Source organism: Drosophila ananassae, chromosome 2L (assembly GCF_017639315.1).
Source record: "Drosophila ananassae strain 14024-0371.13 chromosome 2L, ASM1763931v2, whole genome shotgun sequence".
Lineage (NCBI taxonomy): Eukaryota > Metazoa > Arthropoda > Insecta > Diptera > Drosophilidae > Drosophila > Drosophila ananassae.
In genome coordinates this window covers 8,497,216-8,516,066 of record NC_057927.1, presented here as the reverse complement: position 1 = coordinate 8,516,066, position 18,851 = coordinate 8,497,216, and the positions used below count along the sequence as shown (strand labels likewise).

General features: G+C 45.3%; 2 protein-coding genes across 3 annotated transcripts; both read right to left on the bottom strand.

Moving 5' to 3' along the window:
- Positions 1-505: 505 nt before the first annotated feature.
- LOC6500809 lies at positions 506-1,877 on the bottom strand. Its single transcript, XM_001953920.3, has 2 exons — positions 1,012-1,877; positions 506-959 (listed from the first exon to the last, which is right to left on the bottom strand). Exons 1-2 carry the CDS (start codon positions 1,661-1,663, stop codon positions 592-594), a joined length of 1,020 nt encoding a protein of 339 aa, XP_001953956.2. The 5' UTR covers positions 1,664-1,877; the 3' UTR covers positions 506-591.
- Positions 1,878-2,310: 433 nt separating this feature from the next.
- LOC6500808 (protein hedgehog) lies at positions 2,311-15,837 on the bottom strand. Of its 2 annotated transcripts, none has more exons than XM_001953919.4 (3): positions 14,919-15,837; positions 7,185-7,446; positions 2,311-3,594 (listed from the first exon to the last, which is right to left on the bottom strand). In XM_001953919.4, exons 1-3 carry the CDS (start codon positions 15,393-15,395, stop codon positions 2,915-2,917), a joined length of 1,419 nt encoding a protein of 472 aa, XP_001953955.1. In that variant the 5' UTR covers positions 15,396-15,837; the 3' UTR covers positions 2,311-2,914. The 2 variants fall into 2 exon arrangements, with proteins under 2 accessions (XP_001953955.1, XP_014766741.1); XM_014911255.3 differs by lacking the exon at positions 14,919-15,837 and adding an exon at positions 12,309-12,329.
- Between the last annotated feature and the right edge of the window lie 3,014 nt (positions 15,838-18,851).

Here is an 18,851-nt window from a genome sequence, read left to right as displayed (position 1 = left end):
TCCCACGAAAGTGCCCAAACTCAAGGGGGTCCGTAGAAAAAATGGACATCAAATCAATTCAAAAATTTATATCTGGGTTTTGATGCAGATTGGTAGGGAATTGATCTGCGAGTCGATTGAGGTATTCCGCTCAAGGATCGGATGAAAATTGAAAAAGATATTGACATTGGTGTGGGCCATATGAGCCGTTCCCACACAATTGCCCAAACTCAAGGGGGTACGTGGGGAAAATAGACATAAAATCGATTTAAAAATTCATTTCTGGGCTTTGATGCAGATTGGTTGGGAATTGATCTGCGAGTCGTTTGAGGTATTCCCCTCAAGTATCTGATGAAAATTGAAAAAGATCTACACATCGCCGTGGGCCATATAAGCCGTTCCCACGCAATTGCCCAAACTCAAGGGAGTCCATGGGAAATATCCTTGCATTTTCCCATCTTTAAGGGGGCCCTGAGAAAAATTGACAAAAAACTGAATGAAAATTTGTTTAAAAGAAGTATTGAAATTAGTTAGGAATGATTTATTTATATCTCTGTTACTTTTTCTAAAAAAAAATATATTTTAAAGGTACTCGTATTTAATGTGGGAACATTATGAAACGCTTCGATTCATCTTATCAGCCCCTCTGAGCCGACAGCGCATACAGTTGGGGCTTTTAGGGCGCTTATTAGACGGCTTGTGCTTGCGACAAGACGTGGGTTGCTTTATAGGGCTGGAAAATCGTACTTTTTTCTGAATTGGCTCTGGATTGGAAGGAACTTCTTTTATCTTTTTTGCGGTTTTAGGTGGAGTTTGATCACCTAAAAAGATATCACTGTGGAATTCCTCACGAAGGTGGGAAAGTTGGGTGTTTGTCATGTTAATTTCCACCATTGGCACGGGAACAATCACTTCGGAGGCAGGAGGTACAGAACATGAAGGAATTTCCGAGTTGCTCGAGTTTTGAAGGTCTGTTTCGTCTGAAATGCATTTAGTTAATATTTAAAATTTCTGAAAGCAGTTAATGCTTACCGACGAGGTCCACGAGGCTTACGTTGACAGGATTCAGATCATCCAGTTGGGGGAGTTCCCCTTCATAAAATTTGTCGACCATCTCGGAACTGACGCTTTCGGAACCGTTAAAGTGCTCGTAGGCAGTTTCGTTGCGTTTCCGAATGAAGAAATCTTCAACTTCTTCAAAGAGGTCATTGAGAACGCCAAGGCGAACCTGTTGCCTGGCCTGCTCCATCAGAACGGTCTCAATCTCACGACGTACCTCCTCCTCGATCTCTTGGCGCACCGTCTGCTTGCAGTTGGCCAGTAATTCTCTTTTGTATGCGTTGATTTCATTGCGTATGAGCTGAGCCGCTTGCTTCCGCCACTGAGCGTTGCTCTCGGAACAGGCATTGGCTGTGCATTTTGCCACATCTTGTAGCGCATCATTGTCCTCGTCCTTCAAGTCGATTCGCGCGTCGCGCCTTAATCTGCGGTCGGCTACCTGGCACCTGCGCCGGAAATGGTGGTACTCCTCGAGTCGCAGACGGCAGCCAGGACAAATAAGTTGAGGCAGACCATCCGTCGGATCCACCTCAACCGATGTACAGGCCATAATCTTTACGGCAGTCGACACCGAAAAAACAGGAAAGTTGGCGTCCTTTGCCAGACACAGGCGACACACTTTCATCCTTACAAGTTATTCCCTGGCGTTTGGCAATAAAATAAAACCAAACCTTAACTCAAAAAGTATATATATTTGTTTATAGCTTTAAAAATGTATCCTTGTTCGAATAAAACACACTAAAATCCTATATCTAATAAAAAATTGTTAAAAATTTGTTTTGAATGGTGTCTAAAATGTTTTTAGTGTTACCAGATAGTAATCAATCTTAAAAACGGCTAAAAGTGTTGGAAAACGATTTTTGAAGTAATAGAAATCAAAGTTTATAGTACATTGAAACTTATTCTTTAAATTAAATAAATATTACAGTATTATTTTTGTTTTTAATATTTTTCACTATGGTTTAACTATTACCATTCATTTTCTGGTTAAAAGAGGGAATTTGTAACTTTTTCCATTGAGTATTGGGTATTACGGAACCGGTTCGCGGATAGTTTCTATCCATACCTTTTTAGCCCGTACTATTTACGATTTTTCAGCCTTTTTCAATCATCGGTGAACCGGTTAATTTTCAACGAACCGGTTCATCAATCCTTTCCCGAAGTGGCAACGCCAAGGGTCCTTACTGACTGAGCGGGTTATTTAAATAGTCGAAGATTAATAAATACCCACGAATGAACCACCAAAGAATACCAATTGAAAAGACCATAATATTTATCAAACAATTTCAATATAATTCATTAAATATAAGGTATAAATACGCAGTTAACTATTAAGTATTATATACAAAATTACAATAAAGTATTCAGTCACTATAATGCTTCATTTCTATATACAAAGTACAAAATGTTTATATATCCAATGGCTGGAATGCGCACAGTCGCACTCGCACTCAAAGTCAATTTCGCAATTTAATAAATTATTCAATTCAATTCCATTAAAAATATACAGTAACAGTCGTCTGAAGAAAAAATTGGTGCATGCTTCTTTCTCGTGTTTATCTCTCATCTCTTCATTCAGGATTTGTGCCAAGGATTGCCTACTTATATCTAAGGATGTTTGCAAAAACACAAAAAGTCAAGGACGTGTGTGTAACAATTTCGAATTCTTCGTTTATCGATTTGATTTCGTTTGCTCTGGCTAAATGATATCCTTTTTTTTTGCTTTCTCCATGTGGGTGGGTGTTTTGTGTGTGTTAAATAAATAATAGCGATCGGTATTAATCATATTCAACATTGAAATACATCAATCATTAGGCATATACATAACTACAAAATATAATACAATTATTGGGCCGGGTCTCTGGAGCCGAGGGACCTAATCATGGCGCCAGCTTTTCGGCAGGACGTAATCCTTGATTTTGTACAACGCCTCGGCATACCAGTGAATGCCGTTCTGACGCTCCGCGGAACTGTCCTTTGGGTGGTCCTTGGAGCTGCGCAGCTGATCCTTGGCCGGAAGCCACGCCTCCAGGGTGGAGAGCAGACGCATGGGCGCCAGGCCCCAGTGGGCCAGCGACTGGCTGTTGATCACCGCGTAGCAGCTGGCGGCCACTGAGTTGACCACAATGGTGCCCTCGCGGGTGAGGGGCGCCACCACGCCCATGCTGCGCACACTCTCCACTTTGATGACCTGATCCGGTCGCAGCTCGCCCGTCTCCTCATTCCTGACGAGCACGTGCTGCCGCTCCTCGATGCGGTCCGCGAAGGTGAAGGTCAGCTCCTGGCGCTCCGGCTGCCACACGCTCACCAAATGCGCCGGCGTAACCGTCAGCACTGCTCCGCCCGCCGTGTGCAGGCGAACAAAGTTTTGCATTTGCTTCAGGTTGCGGTCCATGAAGAGGATCACTTCGCTGTAGACAGGCTGGCCGTTGGAAGTCATGCTCAGGACGCGGTCTCCGATGGAGAGCTCGCCCAGCGGCTTCCTCACTCCTCCCTCCAGCAGGGCCGTGCTCTCCGGTGTGAAGCATCCATGGACATGGGAACTGATGGAGGAATCTGCAAGTGGAAGAAGGCACAAAATGATTAGATTTTAAATCTTCGTTGGGGAGAATAATTAATTTAAGGCTCTACCTAATTTTTATTAAATAACATCGATTGTATTTTTAATTAAAGTAAATTGTAATCTTCATAAAAGTACTCGCTGCTCAGATCAAGAAGATTTATTACCGATTTGAGATAACATTTTTCACCCGGGTGTAGTTGGCCCAGGTAATAGCATTAGTTGCTAATCTAATTTGGCGTTAAGCATCCAATTGCCAAACCCAACAAGTCAAAAAGGTTTTCACAGATCGATCCCCGGGGCTGGCCCGTCACAGCCCAAACTGAAACAATGGGCCCCGAAAAAAAAAAAGGACTGACTGAAAGGACTGCCTTTTGCGGCTTGCCAACAAGCCAGGAACATAATGCGATCGAAGGAGGATCCGAGATCTTCGATCTTCAATCTACAATCTGCGATCTGCCAGGCCATATCAATAACATGCGGCACGGCGGTCGTGTGTTTTTGTTTTCGGCATCGGCATCGGCTTGCACAAAAATTGTGATCTTGTTTTTCCTACAAGATTAGCCGTGTGGGATCATCCAAATCCGAATGCGAACTCGACTCGAGCCAAAGCGGCTTAGTTCCTCCAAGGCAGAGAAGAAGAAGGGATGTGCCAGGTAGCAGTTTGTGGCATTGTTTTCCCAACAACCCATATAGCAGCCTTTTTAGCAACCTGTGCACAATTACCGAACATGCTGCAACCCACTACTGCAACCACATTAATCATCATTAATGTATATTGGATTACAGGCATCGGGCCACCCAGCTAGATCTGGAAATATAGGGCTGCATTTTCAGAACTTTCTCTTGGGGGGCTCACACGCACATTTCACACCCGAAGCGCCGCCGCCGCCGCCACCGCCATCGCCACCGCCACTGCCGCCTCAAATGCTTGTAAAATTCAAATTAAAAATTCCAGACCACTAACAGCGCGCGCGCTTTATTATAATGAGTGGCCATAAAGTGGCCTTGTTGTTGCTGCACCGACGGATGTTGCCGATGCTGCTGCAACCCGAAAAATTCCAACGAAAATGCACCTTCCCAAATACCAAATACCCAAAATTCCCATTGATGCATTTTCGGTAAACACTGGCGGACGGACTGAAAAGTGTAGAAACAATAAAAATCGGATTAAATACATATGGTCAGCGGTCTATAAAACCCATAATCGATGGGGACCGGGAGCCGAGCCCAGGAGGGTCACAAAGTGAGCGGCTGGGGGCTGGAGGCAGAGGAAGCGCGGTAGTAACAAGAAAAATTGGTGTGAAATCTACCTTCTTACCAACAAACAACAACAAAAAATGAAGCAGACCAGGAAAAAACAGAAGAACCAGTAACAAAAGACAAAAAATAAAACCAAGTTGAGGGAATGACACGGCCAAGAAGGGAAACAAAATCTCAGGCATCGTCTTCGGCGTCTCCATTGGCGGCGGTGAGTGGAAAGTGAAGAACTTGAAGGGTCATAAATTAATAAACCATTAAAGTGGTTAAAATTATCGTTATTTTATCTTTGTTGTGAAGACTAAACTGATAAATTATTACAAAACAGAGGACAGCCGCACCGCTCCGACCACTTGTTGTTGGTGTTGTTGGCTGTGGTGACTGATCGTTTGGACAGCATTAACATGAACATGCAACAACAGCAACAGTGAGGCTTGGGGCCTTAATGCGCGCGCGCGACACACCAACAACCAAAGCAACAACAACAATAGACAGCCAGCAGCAACAACAAAAAGAGAGAAAAAAAAAAATTAGTGTCGACAAAAAGGTTTACAGCCATTACTCTTCGTCGTTGTGCTGGTGTTGTGTTGCTTTGGCTTTGGGTTTGCTCTGGCTGCTGCTGCTGCTGCTGTTTAGGCCATGAAAACGAAAGACTTAGGCAGCGAACTCGCAGCGAATCGAATGCTGTGCCAAAACTGTCATAAGCCAGTGGTTTATGTGCAGCCCGGCTATCAGCAATCAATCGCTTCGTAATTTATTGATAGGCCCACCGGCCACACAACACATGGCCATGGCGAGGAGTGGGGGAGGTGGTGCTGCAGGGACCACACGCATGGCAGTCCAGGCTGTGTCCTTTTGCCACTTGTTGTCGGTGCAGTCGTTTGATTTCTGGCCCAGGGGTCAAACACAGACAGGCAAAATGACACCAGGATCCAGCAGGACCAAAGCAGGACCGGGCGGCTCCTTTCATAAGCAATTAGAATCAATGAGCAAGGACACTTGGCTCCGATGTCCTTTGTACTTTTTATGAACCGCTAAACCGAAGGAAACGAAAAGTCAAAATATTGTGACTGCGTGTGTGGGAAAAAGGCGTGCCTTGGGTTGTAATTGTAGACGAAAATTGTAGACTGGGACATGAAAGGGAAAATCCCTTGCAGCCGCTTGGGAAAGAAATGCAAAAAAGAAGGAAATCTTGGCGAGAAAACTTAATTGTCTTGGCCCGTTTTGGTTGGCTGGTCGTATGGAGCATTTTCCTCTCTCTTGTTATTTGGTGTTTGGGGCAGTTTCGTTATGTATCGTTATGTTTCGGGGAAAACTGGTTGCTGGCCATAATGGCTACAACTCACAGATACACACCTATACCCACACACACACACATACACCTTTGTATAGACTGGGCCGGAGTCTTAACTGATGATGCTAACTTGCTGCGTTCGGTTTTTGGTGTTCCGTGTTTCCGAGCCTCTTTTTTTCAATTAGGCCCGCGCTCAGGTTTTAGCCCGGCATTTAATTCATCTTTTGCCTGTTTCGGTTGCCTGGCTCTTGGCCAGTTTGCCTGTTTGGCCGTTTGGCTGCCTGAGAAACGCTTTGGGTGTTGTATCATCAATTCGTTTAATTTGACAGGCGCAAACCTAAACATGTCAAAACAGCACACAGCCCCAGCAAGTTGCCGCCTCTGCCGGGCTCTGCCGACTCTTTTCGGGTCCGGTTTTCGAGACTTTGTTGCCTGGCCTGGATCGCCTGGCTCTTCCCCTTTTTTTTTCATTTTTCTTTGTTTACCCCTCTTCCAGTGAGCTGGAGGAACTGCATCCGTGGCCAAATTGGCGGAGCAAAGTGCAGGAGTGGGGGGCCTGAAATTTGCCAACGCCTGTCAGCTTAGCGATCGCCAGTACGGAACATGCGAAATTACGCTTGTTAGTGTCACTTCTGGCTAACTGACCAGGCCCACCCATCAGCCATCAGCCATCACCTATCGAACATCGAACATTACTTGTTATTACAATGTCGCTGCTCTAACTCTAGCTGCTCTAACTAGTTTCCAACACTTCAATGCGTTTTAAAATGTAATTTATAAGAAGGGCTTGGCAAGTTCTAACAGCTAACACCTTTTTTTAACTACCTAATACCTTTTTGTTAAACTAACTAACAAGTGAAGAAACTAATTTAAAACCAGACTTCTTTAGGAAAATCTGTTTGTTGATGAAACTTAATTATTTTGTTATTACCTTGGGGTAAACGGTTTAAATATTTTTGAATTGTTCAGTTTACTCTTAATTCCCTGACATAAAACCAGTATAAACAAAATTATTATAATATAGACAATTACCTGATTTGACGGAGCAGTATATGTGACGGCGACTGACGTAGGAGACCCAGTCGAAACCAGCCTCCACCGCCAACCTGGCCAACATGCCGTACTTGGACTGGTCGCGATCCGAGGTGGCAATGGTCACAGCCCGACCCTCGTAGTGCAGCGACTCCTTGCCGTGCTGGTAATCCTCGTCCCAGGACTCGGCGACCAGGAGCCGGACTCCGGGCCACTCATTCATCACCGAGTAGGCCAGGACGTTGAGCTTCTCCTTGCAGCGCTAGAAGAGAGATGAAAGAAGGTAAGAGATCGATTAGGTTTCGTTTAATAGCCCAGACGCAGACGCCATGTTTAATTCACTCAGAGCCCCCTCAAGGGGGAGCAACAGAGATGGATATAGTGTGTGCGTGTGTTGAGGGAGGGGCGTGGCAAGCGGGAGTTCATTCTGGTCGCCCAAAAGGGCTGGTGTTCATTACTGTCTTTCTCATTCTTCTTCGAGGGAGCAGTGCCGTGCCGCCTAGGTATTTGGACAGTCTTTTTGGACTGTGTGAGTCTGCCCTTTTTTCAGCTTTTTCGTTTCTCGTTTTTTGGTGGTCGCATCCTTTGAACCTGTTGCTGCACAACCTCAACAAACAGCCAAGGAGTTTTTGGTGCCCCGAGTAGTGTTTGCCGAGTTCCCTTTCTGGCCAAAGGCTTGTTTGCAGTTCAAACACTGACCCTACTAACCCACGCTCATGGGTAAATAATGACAATAATGCCGGGACCTTTATGGATGGACCTTTATTTTCGATCCTCTCCTCTCTTTGTTTTTCCTGTCGATAATATATGAAAACGCTTACTTTTTGTTTAACAATGTGGTGGGTGCCCTGCTCGTCGTTTGTCGGCTTGTTTCCATTTGATTTTTTAAATCCATGAGCGGAGAAATGAGAAATGCCAGCCAAGCAAAAAGGATTCGAATAAGTCTATGCAAATATTTGAGACCGAAAAAAAAAGATCTGAGGATCGAAGAAGGTATCTAGAAGATGCAGAGCCACAAAATCAATTATCAACGGGCAGGCGGACAAAGGACAGTGACAGGATGTTGCCTTTTTGTGTGCAAACAGACAGCGCATAAAATCAATTTGCCGACCAAGGATCCTTTTTTTTGAGCAAACCACAGCCGATCAATTTTTGCCTTTTTCGGTTTTATGTTTTGATGAGGTGTGGATCTCCGGCTGTGTGTTTGCTATTATTTGGCCCAAAACAAGGAGGCCCGAATTTGTCACACACCAAATGCCGGCTGCCGCAAACTGTGCCAAATCGGCAATCAGGACAGTGAGCGAGGTGGCTATGGACATGGTAGAGTCTACCCGATGCGACCCGCGCATTCCGGGAAGAGTTCAATGAAATTTGCCTGTCCAATCCCGTCCTCCGTCTTGTGGGCTTGTCCGCTGCTGCTGCAACTTTGCTTTATTAAAAGGCTTAACCAGTGGAGAGCCAAGTCGAGCCGTGCTAATGAGCACAAAAGCGTAACGCGAAACGGCAAACAGTTTGAGTCCGAGATGGACCTGGACATGGATCTCGACATGGGCATGGAGATGGAGGTAAAAAAAAAAAAGGTGAAAAACAAACGCTTTTGTCTTAAGCACTGCCAACGATGTTTACCCAACATGCTAATGCATTGAGTTCGAATTGAAAATCGATGCAGCGAAGTGCAAACAAGCGAGAAGAGGTTCCAACTCCGACTACGACTACGACTCCAAATCCAAATCCAAATCCAGCATCGTTTGCCGACGGGTGCGTAAGGTAAACATTTAGAGGCGGCGTCGGCGGCCCAAAAAGATGGCTAAATAATGTGTGTGCCTTGTAAGTGGCCGTTAGACAACAGCGTCAAGTGTAAATAAGCCCTGCCAGCACATATCCCCCTGCATTCCTTTATCCCGATACTGCCTCCTGTCTCTACCCTAAGAAAGCTGCATTAATTAGACATTCAACAAGGTGTGAACTTTGCCCAGCCATTACCCCGAAAAAAAAGGGAAAATCGAACCACGCCCCATTTTTGTTTACACGCATCTGCATTTGATCCGATCCCCTACAGCTTTTAAAGTCTTGGCCGCAAGAGTCTTGGCCGCTGGTCTATGGATGTTGGGCTCTTGATGCGTTTTTAATTGCCACGCCACTGCAGTTTTATTGATTTAAATCGTCTGGCTGGCTGCCAATTTGACGCTTTTAATGGTCCAGGCGAAATTATTATGGCACGAAGATTATTAGGCACTCATCATCATTAGCGGAGTGGACGTCGGTTGGGTCCCAGCTGAAGCTATTAGTCCCGAACTCTCTCGGTCTTTGTTTGTTTTTGGATCCCAGTCAGAGTCCCCGGCACAGTCACAGTCCAGGTCCCAGTCCTGAGTTACCCTGATTTTTTTTGCCAACCAAACCAAAGGCGAGGCGTCTCGGATTACTTACCCCAGGAAGAAAAAAACCGACGATTAGGAAACGACACAATTTAACGACATAATTCAAGTGCGCATTAAGTTACGCCAGGGAAGTCACCCCTTTTTGGGTTTTTATATATTTTTTGTGTGATTTTGCTGGCCATGACCAGATGCACGTGCTATGCAGTGCTGTAGGAGAGTGTAAGCAGATATTCCATATCCTTTGATTCCTGGCACTGATTGCCATCGGAGGAAGCTCAGAGGAAGCGAAAACTTACAACTGACACAGGATATACTCAAAGGCCGACAAAAAAAACGGAGGAAATCACGTCACCCACCACACACGCTTTATGTGTGTCAACAGCCCGGGATTCAGGGGAGGATCGAGCCCTAAAGGCCGTGAAGGTGGGCCACTTGAGAGAGCCTTGGATGAGAGCTCTTTTGGCAGCCACTTAGGTGGCAACTTAGAGCCCGTCAGTCAGCAGGTCGCCCTGTGTGGCCCACTCGAGGAGGGCCACGGATTTCCATTTCCTTACTTAATTGGCAAACTTGGAGGAGGCTGATTGATTCAAGTGCAGGGTTAATGCCAATCCGCCGCCGAATGTGTTTATTTGTGTTGCAAATCTATTCACAGCTCTTCATTAGAAACGCAGGGGAGTCCTCCTGCCTCGCCGCGGCAGTCTCTTTGATTGTTTATGCTGATGCGCTGATGGCAGCTTCGAATCAATTATTACAGCGCAAAAAATCCACAAATCGTATAAGGCCAATATATAAAAAAGGAGAAAAAAGTCCAACCGGACGGCTGAAGTTTTAATTAATCAGAATCCGAGGGAATGTGACTGTGTTTACGGAATCTCGAGAAATATCTCGACAGTCGGGTTCCAAAGTCTGCTCCTGTCTGTTTATTTTCGTGGATTATAAATGGCACGAATTAAAAAGGAGGTAAGTCTTTATCGGATTAACGAGAGATCGGGAGTTGGGTTTGGATGCCAAATTGAATTCTTCTCACTTGTTAAACGAGGAATGGAATTCTTATATCATTAATACATTTTTCAAGGCTTCAGAAATAAGAAAGTAATAGATTTGTATTTCACTTGAAAAAGTGTCTAATAAAAACCCAAACTATTTTTTTACTGGCTGTATTTCTCCTCTAAACTCTCCCTAAATCTTCTATTATCTCTTAAATCCTCGGGAAATGTAAAAAGTTATTAGCAATTTTCATAGAGCCCAAGCGTAATGCTCTGAGGCGGCCCCCAACTCTTTACAAAACGCTCGTAAATCTCGCGTCAAATAAATGTCCATAAAGGGAAGGCGTCATTTTATTGTTATTAATTAAATGCTATTAATTTGCAGAAATCGTAAATTAAATCTCAGTTGCGGCCTATTGCCTCACCTGTGTCTCCCCCCTGTCACTCCCCCGTGACCCTGCCACATTTAATGTGCCCCGGCCGGGCTGCAAAAGTCATTTGGAGGCTCTCAGTTTGGAGGAGGCAGGTAGGAGAGACCCAGGCCGGGTCTTAAATGATAAGCGCCATAATCCCTGATGTGTGATTAACTTTGATGATGAGTTATGAGCCGCACATTGGCACTGATGGGGCTGCCAAGAAGGGGACTGGGGGACAAGGGGCAAGTCCGCCCGTGACTTGCAGGAATCGGGAGACAAGACCGAGGAGCCATGTGAAATGTGAGTCACTCGCCCAGCAGTAATGTGATAGCCGCGACGCGATCGCAGATCGCAGATCTCGCTCGCGATCCTCTCCGGGGCAAGTTCATAAAAGTTTTATGCAAATAAAGCAAAAGGCAAAGAGTCTGGGGAAGAGCCAGAGCCAGAACAGAGCAAATATCGATGGCATTTTGGAGCAACAAATCCTTGAACATTCGCGCTTGAGTGCCCTCGTAAAAGTATCAAATTGATTAATAATAATATAAAAGCATCGCACACACAAAAGCAAAACAAACACTGCGGTTTATGGAGATTCGGCGGCGATCCCCGGCCGGCCATTTGGCAATTTGTCCACTTTGCCTGACTGATGTTTGTTTGATAAGTTTGATTACTTTGTTGGTCGAGTCCCCAGTCAGTCCAGTCCAGTCCAGTCCATCCTGGGATATACAGGCCCTGCCCTGGAATGTTCCCACGAAGAGAAGTTTGCTTATCTTGGCATTTGACGTGATTTGATTTGAGTTTGGCCAAAAAGAAAACGAAACTGAGACTCTGACATCATCATCCCGCACCGCTCACCGTTCTGTCTCTTGTCTTCTGATCTTTTGTCATAATAGGATCAATTTTTGAGTCATAATGTTCTATTAGAGTGCCTTGTGGCTGTATTCTGTGGGCTTACTTTGATTTGATTTGATTTGATGCATGTGTCTGGCTCGAGTGGTGTGGGACATAATATTGAAAAGAGGACTGAGGACTGAAGACTGGAAGACTGAAAACTGGCAACTGGCAACTGGCAACTGGTATCTGGCAACCGGCAACTGGGACTGCATGCATGTCAATAATCATATCGGATTACCCCATTGGCTTTGCCCTCAGCCCCATTGTTGCTACAATTTATGAAATTTTAGAACTTATGCTGCGGCTTTTGACGCATTCTTCTCCGGCAGTCCGTCCGTCTGTCCATTTGCCGTCCGCCAGTCCGCCAGTCCGCTGTCCGCTGCGGTTTCTGCTGCTTGTCTAATCCAGTCAGCAAGGCGTGTTGCATAGACAACACATTACTTTAATTACCTGCATTGCCCGTGCAATGACTTGTCATAAGCTCTGGCATTTTACGACGCCTTGGATGTGATGTCTCTACGGTGGCTGCCGTTTCGTCTGATTCGGTTTTATTGTTTACTGAAAATGCTGCTGACAATCTGCAATTTGCAATTTGTTTATGCAACCCACACAGCACTCACGGTCACTTGGTTAGCTGCCTTTTTAATGGCCAAAACGAATTGTTTACCAACAGAAATTCACGCACAGTACGTATCCAAAAAAATCAAAAACATAAAATACGATTTAGTTGCGCTGCTGGTTTTCTGAAACAGAGGTCTCCCAGCCTCCGGTGAATTCTCCGGACCAATGTCACTCGGTAGCCTGCGAAACGGTTGCAGTTGTAAATATTTGCCATTGAGCACAACAGGATTTTATGGGCGCGAGTGTCCTTGGGCAGTTAGTCAAATGCCTGGAAGGCCTTGGCCATGCTTTGACCTTTCGGTGTCCTTGACAATCGCCGATGTCACGGCCGATACACAATGTAGGCACTATAAGGTAAGTATTGCTGCCGAGTTGGTGCAACTGCAACTGTTAACCGTTTGTCGGGTCTGAAAAGGCTGCTTTATATGGATTGCATATCAAATTCAAGGTAACATCCACAAATGTTTCTCTCGGCCATTTAAAAGTCCCCCGATGGGCGCGTGGCAGTTGCAAATGGCCATTTGTGAAAGTTAAGTGAAATTTTAGAAGCCAGAACAACTGTTTTTTCGATTAATCATCCGATACTGGAGTGCGCCAATCTTTCCAGATCTTCAATTACCAGAGCCGTAAATAATTTTAATGAAAGTCATTATGGCATGAGTGTTGAATTACACTCTTAAATCAATATATTAATTTCGTGCTGCTAATCTGTCTAGTAGTTTTGATTATTTATTTCGTAAAATATAAGCTCCGAATTGGAGGACTAGGAAAGTGGAAGTCGGCCGTAAACTTTAATAGCCCCTTTATGGGGACTTATCAAGGAGGGAGGGCGTTATTTTTAAAACCTAGTCAGCACTTAAAATTTCATTAAAATAACAAAAGTTGTTGCGATAACCGTGAGCTGGCGTCCCCGATAAGTGTGCCTCGGTCCACTTATGGGAGCCCGACTGTACCAGCACTCCTCCGTGCACTGCAAATGGCAATGCTAATTGGAACTTCTGTCGCCGGAATTAAGCACTTGTTTAAGATGTTTTTTGTTTTTGAACTTTAGATTCTCTATTAGTCCCCAGCTCTCCCCACTTTCCCCAAAACACCTCTTGAGCCAGACGATAAGATATTGCTAGTATTCGACTTAGCTGGTGTCTTAGAACACATTTTTTCTGCAACCCATAAAAATAACTCCAGGCGACCTATAAGCGATTGCACCGGAAAAAATATTTCAAGATTTATGGGAGCCTTTGAACCAAGTTGGCATTAGAGATTAGGGCTTATATTATTCAGAAAGAAAAAAATAAAACTCTGATATTATTTTTCGCACTTTAGAGAATTTTTTTCACTGTCTTCTAGGATCTAGATATTGGCAAATAAACCCCCCAGTGGCCCAGTGTGAGTGTAAATTAGTCGGCGAACAAGCTACTTGCGGGCCGCTTATCAGACAAACACCAGCGATAAGCGGCAATGCTCGCGTGCCTCGCTTGGGGGCAGACAGGTGGGCGGGCGGTGGACGGTATATGGGCAGGTATACTTATAGCACTTAATCCGGCCATACTCGAGTCTGTGTTTGTTGTTCGTGCGAAATCGAAAACGCATTCACAATGTTGATTGATTGAACTATTTGCCATGATGATCCCTCGGATCGAATCGACACAGGAGGTTGTTGAACGCACTCTTGTTTGTTTTCTTTTCCTTTATTAACTTATACTTTTTGCGTTTATTGCAAAACCTTTATGGCATAGTTCAATGGAATTCGGCTGGCTATCTGCCATTTAGTCCCTGGATTTCGAGTATCGGGCTTCCTGTTTTTTGCAATTGTGAAATAAGTGCAGTTCGGCGCCGATAAGATGCATAATTAATCATAATTGCCAATGCTGTTCTTGTCGTTTTTACTGCTTCCACTTAGTAATAAAGTTTATTTATTTTTTATAAATAGTTAAGCGGACGATCGGCTTGATGAGTTGGCTGTTTTTTGATACCGACACGTAGCCGTTATCAATGGGAAATCGAGTGGCGGGCGGTCAGCTCTATCGCACGATCGGAGATATGGTTTGCCTCCGAGATTAGCGATTGCTAATTTGACAATTGAATTTGAGCGTCCACCGGAGAACGAAAGGCAGGTTGGGTGCAGTGCGCAATAGGCCGGCACTTGGCCTAGCCCAGATTCGGAAGCAATCCGATTAGTGGTGGGTGGGAAGTGAATCATCATAGCTTGTGGCTTTTCCTAATTAATGAGTCGACCGAAACATTTTTTCTTCATCGGAATATACGATTAATTGCCAGAATTTCCAGTTTCCTTAATCACAATAATTTTCCCCTCAGTCATAACTATTCCCGAACAAAGTCTAGATAATGATATGAACAACCAAGTCTAATATTTTAATGCCACAACTAGACACTGCTGATACCACTGCTGGACTTTTTACCCACAAGTTTACAACTCACCTTGCTCATGAGACGATCGGCTCCGGTGCCCTCGTCGTCGCGGAACAGGATATCACGGTTGTAGTTCGGCACCAGGTCCTTGAACTTGGGCGAGTCCCGACGTATTGGGCCCTCCAGGGGCCCGGAGGCGCCGCTGGTGTACTCGGAGAGATTGGGAATGGTCTGCTTGAGGACCAGTGGGTAGAGGTTGCGCTCCCGACGACGGCCCAGGCCTCGACCGGGGCCGCAGCTGTGTGCCGGCGTAAAGCTGAGAGGCAGCACCAGGAGCAGGACTGCCAGCAGAGTTGTGATCTTGCCAGGGCAACGTTGCGTATACGCAATGTGGCGCTGGATCTTTTCCGCCGCTGGAGGAGTGTCGCAATCAGGCTGGCATTTGGAGCTAGAGCTGGAGCTGTGGCATTTGGTTGGGTCGAGGGAGAGGCAGGTCATGCTGCTGGGGGCACTGGCCCAGGGCACACGGCAGTCTGAGTTATCCATGATTGTTTGATTTATGTTTTTATTCGTATTATTATTCTTTTCTCCTTTATTTGGTTGTTTAGCACTTCACTTTTGGCACACTGAGACACTGAGAGACTGATGAGGAGGAGCGCACGCGTTTCGTTATTTATTTATTTAATTTTTGTGAAATTATTCGTTGTTTGTTGGGATTTTTTTTTTGCTTTGAGTTGGACTTGGATTTTCTTTACTGATTTGGTGCTACTTAACCGCCTGGCTTAGTCCTCGCAGGGAGCTCGCTCTCGGACAACCGTTGCGCTCGCACGGTGATTGACAAATGACATTTCCGAGCCCACGAGCGAGTATCGGGAGCGGAGTACCAGAGCACCAGAGTATCGGAGTATCGTCGTATCGGAGTGCCAGTACTGCTGCGAGTACGATTACGAATACGAATACACGACCACTATGCGACGAGGGTGCTTTCAAGAACCCTAACACACACACACACACACACACTCACTCACTCACTCACACACTCGCACTCTGCTGGCCTGGGTTCATTTCCGCTTGGGTGTGTGCGTGTGGGTCTTTGAGTGTGTTGAAGTGCCACGATCGGAGTTCATTTTTATGCTCCATTCGAGTGGCACAGGTGCGAGGAGGACGACTATAGGCCACCATACTCTGGCTCACACCGACAGCAGTGGTAAGAGGCCAGCACGTCTGTATTGGTGGGGTACATAAGACATGAGGCCTCAACAGATGGCCTCAACTGTGTTGCCAATTGGCAAATGCGATGGTGTGTGTGCGTGTGAGGGGCCAGAAGATGCAACCTCAGCTGCAATTTCTCTTGACACTTGCACTACTACTACCCGTCGACTCTTGTGGCTTGTTAGCCGCTCCTGCACCTCCATCTGCATCTCCATCTCCTCTCCAGCTCTTGGCCACCATTGTTCACTTTTTCCGTTGCATTTTGTTGTTCGTTTCGCTTTATTGCTTGTAAATTAATAATGTTCCGGTTTTTTGTGTATTGTGTGAGAGAGGTGCTCCTTTTTGGTATTCGGAGTACGAACACTCTCGCAGGCAGCCCCCTTTTGGCCAACTTCCGCTTGAGAAGTTTCTGGGACCGTCTTTCGTTCTCGAAAACACGAAAACCCTGGAAAACTTGCGGTGTTATATGACCGACCACCGAGGCTATCGACGGTGTTGGCCTTGCTGGTTATGTCAGTGAATCATTAATGTCATCGATCGGAAGTCGGCCAGATATTCGCAACCTTCAGATTAGATACGGAGACAGGATGTGCGACTTTACTGGGTAATAAGTTTAATAATGCACTCAAATATATCGCGAATGCGCCACTAATTTCCTCAAATATACTAGTAACTTGTTTTTATCTATTGACTTATGAGCGGGGTGCTGAAAGCTCGATAATTCGTTTCGCAAATGCAATCTGTAATTACCAAGTATTTAAGCTAATCGTAGAGCGATGATGCCGCTTTTCTAGACTTCACAACAAATTCCCCAGACCTGTTGACTTTGGCTAATAATCTGCGGTTGCTATTTTTAAGTTTACTTTTCCAGCCGGGCTTTTTCGCACATCTTGAACTTGGTTCTCTGACTTTTGAGCTGCGAACTTCGGCTGGCTCTGGAGTTATGGCTGTGGCATATCTGGAATAGAGTCTTATTGTTGAGACTGTTGCGGTTGCACTTGGCCGGGTCCTAGCCATGGCATGGCTCTGTTGACACTGTCACTTGGCAATCGCGCTTTTGACATTGTCTGCTCTGTTTGCCCATAAAATTGTCGCCTGGGATCCGCGGGAACAAAGACCTGAGAACTGGATGCAGAGGATGCAACACCTGTTATTGTTGTAACAGACTCGGGAGGGGGGCTAGCTCATTTTGGTAACTGTGATCCCAGGAATGCAAGCCGTAGCATAATTTCAACACACAAACACAAAAACCCCGAAGAAAAAGGAGAAAACTAAAGCCAAAGCCAAAAAACGAAGAAAAAGCAAAAAAACATTCAATAGCAATGAACGATCGGCGGCGAGATATAAGAGAAGGCAAAACGCCATCAACAAGATACACGGAACCAAATTAAAGATGAAGAAGCTGGCCCAGGGGCGGCGGCCAAGGGGATGGGGGTCCAGAGCCAGCAGCAGCAGCAGCAGCATCATTCGAGTATCTGTGTGCGCCAGTCTATGTGGCTGCCACATAAATTTCTGGCCTCTCCTCTTCCCTGGGCGTGAGTGTGTGTGAGTGGTAACTCATTACGTTCGTGTATCTGTGTCCAATGTATCTGTATCTGTGTGCTGATGGGGCGGAGCTGCTTAAGGCGCTCATTTGTGAATGAACACACCGTGAACAAGCCAGATACGACTACTCCGACCACACCACACCACACCAGACCAGACCAGAAGACCATCCCGAGGCCCAGACAACAATCGCTCCAGCACTTAATGAGCATGAATAAATGGCATCGTATCTTTCAGATACTGCCGCATAGTGGCGCAGTGGCGGGAGCGGGAGCAAGAGCGAGACGGCAGCCTCCGCATCACAATCACGATCATATAGATCGCGCGCTCTTTACCTTTTGTCTTAAATAAAAAAATAAATAAAACCCGAAAACCCTGTGAGAAAAAAACACTAAATAAACTAATAGAACTAGAAGATAAAAAGCCAGAGATTAGTTTCTGTAATTAGATTTGGTTCAGCATTGATTTATGTGAATATTAATGGGCGACAGTTATAAACCGAAATTGAATTTTAATGGCAACCTGTAATGCTACACAGGGAGAAATAAAGGTGTAACTTTTAACAGCTATCATTTGGATAAATTTAAAGAAAAAATTCAACATAAAACTAAAACTTTCGACCAAACTTATTACTCATATGAACTCGTAAGGAAGGTATATTATAATTTATCTTCAAAAATTATTTATAGACCTTTTTGAAACTATTCTCCGCCATAAACTAGCACTTTAAAAAAAAATCTTACCTTCAAAATAGATTAAATTTTATTCTCAAGAATAGACCTAGGCATTATTCATAGACCTTCTTGAAACTCTTTTCCTCCCAAGTACTAGCTCTTTCGAAATAGGCGAACCGGAAATGCCCAGATCATTCGCTGGCCAACTGGAGACCAGAATAGTGATTCAGAATCAGTATTAGCCAGTGCTCCTCTGGGCCAGCTCCATGGACAGATGCCAGCCAGATGCCAAAGAGCAGATGGAACGCCATTTTCTGTGCGCCATGGCGCGTCCGCATCCAACGGCGTCTGCGTCTGCTTTTAATTTCTTTTAATGGAAGTTGTTAACATGGCTGCTGCTGCCTCGCCCGAGTCCTCTCCCTCCTCCCATCTACCCCCTCCCCACCCGGCCCATATTCGTCTTAGCCCAGCAGCAGCATTTTGGATCCCACCATTCCCACCAACGCCATGGGTTGCGGCTGATTTGCTCTTTTTCCCCTTACTTTTTCGTTGGTGTTTTCGATCATAAAAC

What these genes read in the sequence shown, in the direction of transcription:
- LOC6500808 (XM_001953919.4), bottom strand. Translation starts at nt 15,395, where the DNA reads ATGGATAACTCAGACTGCCGTGTGCCCTGGGCCAGTGCCCCCAGCAGC. An exon ending in CCGATCGTCTCATGAGCAAG is followed by an intron (nt 7,447 to 14,918) that starts GTGAGTTGTAAA and finishes TCTCTCTTCTAG; the next exon opens with CGCTGCAAGGAGAAGCTCAA. An exon ending in ATACTGCTCCGTCAAATCAG is followed by an intron (nt 3,595 to 7,184) that starts GTAATTGTCTAT and finishes TTCCACTTGCAG; the next exon opens with ATTCCTCCATCAGTTCCCAT.
- LOC6500809 (XM_001953920.3), bottom strand. Translation starts at nt 1,663, where the DNA reads ATGAAAGTGTGTCGCCTGTGTCTGGCAAAGGACGCCAACTTTCCTGTT. An exon ending in AAGCCTCGTGGACCTCGTCG is followed by an intron (nt 960 to 1,011) that starts GTAAGCATTAAC and finishes AATGCATTTCAG; the next exon opens with ACGAAACAGACCTTCAAAAC.